This window comes from Camarhynchus parvulus, unplaced genomic scaffold, assembly GCF_901933205.1.
Source record: "Camarhynchus parvulus unplaced genomic scaffold, STF_HiC, whole genome shotgun sequence".
NCBI lineage: Eukaryota > Metazoa > Chordata > Aves > Passeriformes > Thraupidae > Camarhynchus > Camarhynchus parvulus.
The window spans coordinates 1-6,680 of NW_022147838.1; the positions used below are offsets into that span (position 1 = coordinate 1).

The 6,680-nt window shown below is 39.4% G+C and overlaps 1 gene segment (V, D, J or C); it reads left to right on the top strand.

The window, feature by feature from the left end:
- Window positions 1-521: 521 nt before the first annotated feature.
- LOC115915932 lies at window positions 522-4,346 on the top strand (the record flags this gene model as incomplete). The annotated part of the segment is given in 2 exon segments: window positions 522-845; window positions 3,949-4,346. Coding segments are annotated over 2 exon segments (722 nt in total), but the record flags the coding sequence as incomplete, so codon positions are not given.
- Between the last annotated feature and the right edge of the window lie 2,334 nt (window positions 4,347-6,680).

The window sequence follows — 6,680 nt, forward strand, 5'->3', positions numbered from 1 at the left end:
ACCCCTCATTTTTCATTAAAATCCCAATTTTTCCGTAAAAATATCAATTTTTCGTAAAAACCCAAAATTTTTCCCAAAATCCGCGTTTTTTCCCCCAAGTATTTTCTGAATCCCAAAGTTTTCTTATCCCACCTCAATTTCCTCTAAAAACCCTCCCACAATCCCAATTTTTTAGGTAAAAAATCCCAATTTTTCGTCAAAAAAACCCGAATTTTCATAAAAAAACCGAACTTTTTCCCAAAAATCAAATTTTTTTTTCACCCAAATTTTCTCAACTCCCCAAATGTTTTCCCACCTCAGAATCCATTAAAAATCAATTTTCTTCAAATTTTCCTTAAAAACCCCTCCCAAAAGTTTTTCACCCAAATCTTTTCTGAATCCCAAAAACCTCAATTTCCTCTAAAACCCTCCCACAATCCCAATTTTTCGGTAAAAAATGCGAATTTTTTCAGTAAAAACCCGAACTTTTTCCCAAAATCGCCGTTTTTTCACCCAAAGTTCTTCATTTCTTTCCTTACCAGCTCCGGTTGCCACGCCGTCCGTGACGGTGCTGCCGCCCTCCCTGCACGACCTCTACCTGTCCACCCAGCCCAACCTCACCTGCGTGGCCACCAACCTCCCCTCCCCCGACGGCGTCGAGTTCACCTGGAGCCGCACGGGGGGCGGGGCCTCGCCGGTGGGCGGGGCCACTTCCGGCCCCGCCCGGAAGCTGCCCTTTTTCTACGAGCTCCGGAACGTTCTGGGGATCTGCGCCGAGGATTGGAACTCGGGCGACGAGTTCACGTGCGCCGTGAGCGCCGGGCGACGGCACGAGGCGATGGCGGCCAGCGTCAAAAAGGACACGGGTGAGTCGCGCTTGGGGGAGGAAAATGGGGCTCGGGGGCTTTGGGGGCATTTGGGGATTTGGGGGGTTTTTTGTGATTTTTGGGGATTTTTGAATTTTTGGGGGTTTTTTGGATTTTTGGGGATTTTTTTTAATTTTTTTTTGGATTTTTGATTTTTTGGAGATTTTTTTTTTTTAAATTTTTTGGAAATTTGTTTTGAATTTTTTGGGGATTTTTTGAATTTTTGGGGGATTTTTTTTTTTTTGGGAAATTTTTTTTAATTTTTGGGGGATTTTTTGAATTTTTGGGGATTTTTTTTTTTTTTTTAATTTTTGGAAATTTTTTTGAATTTTTGGGGGATTTTTTTTGAATTTTTGGGGTTTTCTTTGGGTTTTTTTTGGGGATTTTTGGGGATTTTTTGAATTTTGGGGAATTTTTGGGTTTTTTTGGGATTTTTGGGGGGATTTATTTTTTAATTTTTTTTTATTTTTTGGGAATTTTTTTTTTAATTTTTTGGGGATTTTTTGAATTTCTGGGGGATTTTTTTTTTGAATTTTGGGGGATTTTTTTTTGAATTTTGGCGGATTTTTTTTAATTTTTTTTTTTTAAATTTTTTTGAATTTTTTGGGATTTTTGAATTTTTGGGGATTTTTTGAATTTTTGGGGGATTTTTGGGGATTTTTTTTTTGAATTTTTGGGGGATTTTTTTTTTTGAATTTTTTGGGGATTTTTTTTTTGGGGGTTTTTTGGGGTTTTTTTGGGGTGATTTTTTTTGATTTTTATTTTTTTTTTTTTTTTGGGGAATTTTTTTTTTTTTGGGGGAATTTTTTTTGGGGATTTTTTGAATTTTGGGGGGATTTATTTTGGGGATTTTTTTTTTTATTTTTTTGGGGGATTTTTTTTTTGAATTTTTGGGGGATTTTTTGAATTTTTTGGGGATTTTTTTTTTAATTTTTGGGGGATTTTTTTGAATTTTTGGGGGATTTTTGGGGGATTTTGGGGGGGATTTTTTTAATTTTTTTGGGGATTTTTTGGGGGGATTTTTTGGGATTTTTTTGGGATTTTTTTTTTTGGGGATATTTTGGGATTTTTGTGATTTTTTTAAAATTTTTTTTAATTTTTGGGGGATTTTTTTTTAATTTTGGGGGATTTTTTTTTTAATTTTTGGGGGATTTTTTGGGGGTTTTTTTTGGGATTTTTTTTTGGATTTTTTGGGGGGTTTTGGGGATTTTTTTGGGAATTTTTGGGATTTTTTTAAAATTTTTTTTGTATTTTTTTGGGATTTTTTTTTTGATTTTTGGGGGGTTTTCTTGAATTTTTTTCGAATTTTGGGGGATTTTTTTTATTTTTTGCGATTTATTTTTTAATTTTTTTCTGCTTTTGGGGGATTTTAAAAAATTTTTTCTGGGAATTTTTAAAATTTTTTTTTTAATTTTGGGGGATTTTTTTCGATTTTTTGTGGGATTTTTTTTGAATTTTTTTTTCGAATTTTGGAGGGATTTTTTCTTAATTTTTCTGGGATTTTTTTTATTTTTTTTTTTTTTCGAATTTTGGGGGAATTGTTTTTTAAAATTTTTCTGGGATTTTTTTCTTTTATTTTTTTCTGATTTTGCGGGATTTTTTTTTTTTGATTTTTTGGGGATTTCTTTGGAACCCAAACTGGGAATGGATCCTCAAACTGGGAACCTGAACTGGTTTTGGTTCCTCCAACTGGTTTTGCTCTTCCCAAACTGGGAAACTCAACTGGGAACCCAAACTGGGATGGGTTCCTCAAACTGGGAATGGTTCCTCAAACTGGTTTTGGTTTTTGTAACTGGGAAACTCAACTGGGAATGGTTCCTCAAACTGGGAATGGTTCGGTCAACTGGGAATGGTTCCTCCAACCAAGAGACCCAACTGGGAACTTGGTTCCCAAACTGGGAATGGTTCCTCCAACTGGGAACCCAAACTGGGAATGGTTCTTCAAACTGGGGATGGTTCCTCCAACTGGTTTTGGTCTTTCCAAACTGGGGACCCAAACTGGGAATGGTTCCTCCAACTGGGAAACCCAAACTGGGAATGGTTCCTCAAACTGGGAATGGCTCCTCCAACTGGGAACCCAAACTGGGATTGGTTCCTCAAACTGGGAACTCAAACTGGGAATGGTTCCTCAAACTGGGAAACCCAAACTGGGAATGGTTCCTCAAACTGGGAATGGTTCCTTGAACTGGGAACCCAAACTGGGAACCCAAACTGGGAATGGTTCCTCCAACCAGGAGACCCAACTGGGAACCCAAACTGGGAATGGTTCCTCAAACTGGTTTTGGCTTTTCTACCTGGGAAACCAAAGTCGGAATGGTTCCTCAAACTGGGATTGGTTCCTCAAACTGGGAAACCCAAACTGGGAATGGTTCCTCAAACTGGGATTGGTTCCTCAAACTGGGAACCCAAACTGGGAATGGTTCCTCAAACTGGGATTGGTTCCTCAAACTGGGAACCCAAACTGGGAAACCCAAACTCAAACTGGGAACTCAAACTGGGAATGGTTCCTCAAACTGGGAAACCCAAACTGGGAATGGTTCCTCAAACTGGGAATGGTTCCTCCAACCAGGAGACCCAACTGGGAACCCAAACTGGGAATGGCTCCTCAAACTGGTTTTGGCTTTTCTACCTGGGAAACCAAAGTCGGAATGGTTCCTCAAACTGGGAACCCAAACTGGGAATGGTTCCTCAAACTGGGAATGGTTCCTCCAACTGGGAGACCCAAACTGGGAATGGTTCCTCAAACTGGGAATGGTTCCTCAAACTGGGAACTCAAACTGGGAACCCAAACTGGGGATGGTTCTTCCAACTGGTTTTGGTCTTTCCAAACTGGGACACCCAACTGGGAATGGATTCCTCCAACTGGGGTTGGTTCCTCAAACTGGGAACCCCAACTGGGATTGGTTTGGTCAACTGGGAATGGTGACGTCAACTGGGAACTCAACTGGGAACCCAAACTGGGATTGGATCCTCGAACTGGTTTTGGCTTTTCCACCTGGGAAACCCAAACTGGTTTTGGTTCCTCCAACTGGGACGCCCCAACCTGCGCCAGGCTCCTCCCACCCCTCCCTGACCACGCCCCCCCATAACTCCACCCCCTCAGGCGTCCAGGCCGTGGCTCCCAAGGTTTTCGTGTTCCCCCCGCCCGCCGAGGACCTGGCGCGCGGCGAGTCGGCCATCTTGACCTGCCTGGCCAGCGGCTTCCGCCCGCGCGACGTCCTCGTCACCTGGACGCAGCAGGACGCGCCGGTGCCGCCCGAGAGGTTCTCGGTGCTGGGCCCGGCGCCGGACGCTCCGGAAGGTTCCGGGAGGTTCTCGGTCTACTCCAAGCTGGAGGTGCCGGCGGAGGAGTGGCGGCGCGGCGACGTCTTCGGGTGCGTGGTGGGACACGAGGGCGCGGGCCTGAGGTTCATCCAGAGGAACCTGGACAGGTCCATGGCCCGGCCGGCCAGCGTCAACGTCTCGGTGATTCTGGCCGACTCCGACACCGTCTGTTATTGAATTTTCTGAAAATAAAGTGAAATTTCAAGAAATTTGGGTTTTTGTGGTTTTTCGGGGAAAAATGGGGTTTTTGGGCCAAAAAATATCGATTTTTAGGAGGAAAAATGTGGATTTTTAGGATGGAAAAAATGTCGATTTTTGCTCCAAAAAAAAAGTCAATTTTGGGTTGAAAAATTCCGATTTTTAGGAAGGAAAAATTCGGATTCTTAGGAGAAAAAATTGTGCATTTTTGGGAGATAAAATTATGGATTTTTAGGAGGAAAAAATGTGGATTTTTAGGAGAAAAAATTGTCGATTTTTAGGAGAAAAATTATGGATTTTTAGGATAAAAAATGAAAGGATTTTTAGGAGAAAAAATGTGGATTTTTAGGAGGAAAAAAGCCGATTTTTGGGAGAAAAAATTGTGGATTTTTAGGAGAAAAATTTGGGAATTTTAGGAGAAAAAGTGTGGATTTTTAGGAGAAAAAAATGTGGATTTTTAGGAGAAAAAAGCGGATTTTTTTGGCTGAAAAATGTGAAATTTCGCCAAAAAATGTCAATTTTTGGAGGAAAAATGTCAACTGTTGGAGGAAAAAATGTCGATATTTTGCCACAAAAAGTGTCCATTTTTGAGTAGAAAAAATGTCGAATTTTGGTCAAGAAATAGCAATTTTTGGAGGAAAAAATGATAATTTTACGTGGAAAATGCTGATTTTTTAGTGAAAAACCGTCAAGTTTTGACCAAAAAAAGGTCAAATTTTGGCAAAAAAGGAGTCGAATTTTACACGGGAAAAATGTCAAATTTTGGCAAAAAAATCTCATTTTCTGGTGAAAAAATGTCGATTTTTAGGAGGAAAAGTGTCAATTTTGGCAAAAAAAATGTCATTTTCTGGTGAAAAAACGTGGATTTTTAGAAGCAAAAAAAGGCAATTTTTAGGAGCAGAAATTCCAATTTTTACCAAGGAAAAACGTCAAATTTTGGCGCAAAAACCTCGATTTTCGGACGGAAAAAAAGTCGATTTTTTAGGAGGGACCGAAGCGCCGATTTCCGGAAGGTTCCGGGAGGTTCCAGAGGAACCTGGACAGGTCCATGGCCCGGCCGGCCAGCGTCAACGTCTCGGTGATTCTGGCCGACTCCGACACCGTCTGCTACTGAATTTTCTGAAAATAAAGTGAAATTTCAAGAAATTTGGGTTTTTGTGGTTTTTTCGGGCGAAAAATGGGGTTTTTTGGGCCAAAAATATCGATTTTTAGGACGAACAATGTGGATTTTAGGATGGAAAAAATGTCGATCTTTGCTCCGAAAAAAAAGTCAATTTTGGGTTGAAAAATTCCGATTTTTAGGAAGGAAAAATGTGGATTTTTGGGAGGAAAATTGAAGGATTTTTAGGACTAAAAATTGTGGATTTTTAGGACTAAAAATTGTGGATTTTTAGGAAGAAAAATTTGGGAATTTTTTTGATAAAAAATCGGGGATTTTTTTGGGGAGAAATGTGAAATTTCACCAAAAAATGTCAATTTTTGATGAAAAAATGTCAATTTTTGGAGGAAAAATGTCAAATTTTGGAAGAAAAAAAGTCGATTTTTTACCACAAAAAGTGCCCATTTTTGAGTAGGAAAAATGTCAAATTTTGGTCGAAAAAATTGTCAAATTTTGGCAAAAAAGAAATCGAATTTTAGACAGGAAAAATGTCAAATTTTGGAAGTAAAATTGTCAAATTTTGGGTGGAAAAAATGTCAAATTTTGGAAGTAAAAATGTCAAATTTTGGTGAAAAAATGTCAGTTTTCAGGATGTAAAATATCGATTTTTAGAAGGAAAAAGGCCAAATTTTGGAGCAAAAACCTCGATTTTGGACGGAAAAAAAGTCGATTTTTTAGGAGGGACGGCGCCGATTTCCGGAAGGTTCCGGGAGGTTCCAGAGGAACCTGGACAGGTCCATGGCCCGGCCGGCCAGCGTCAACGTCTCGGTGATTCTGGCCGACTCCGACACCGTCTGCTACTGAATTTTGGGTGAAATAAATGGAATTTCAAGAAATTTGGGTTTTGTGGTTTTTTCGGGGAAAATGGGATTTTTTGGGCCAAAAAAAATCGATTTTTAGGTGGAAAAATGTGGACTTTAGGATGGAAAAAATGTCGATTTTTGCTCCAAAAAAAAAGTCAATTATGGGTTGAAAAATTCGATTTTTAGGAAGGAAAATTCGGATTCTTAGGAGAAAAAAATTGTGCATTTTTGGGAGATAAAATTATGGATTTTTAGGAGGAAAAATGTGGATTTTTAGGAGAAAAAATTGTCGATTTTTAGGAGAAAAATTATGGATTTTAGGATAAAAAATGAAAGGATTTTTAGGAGAAA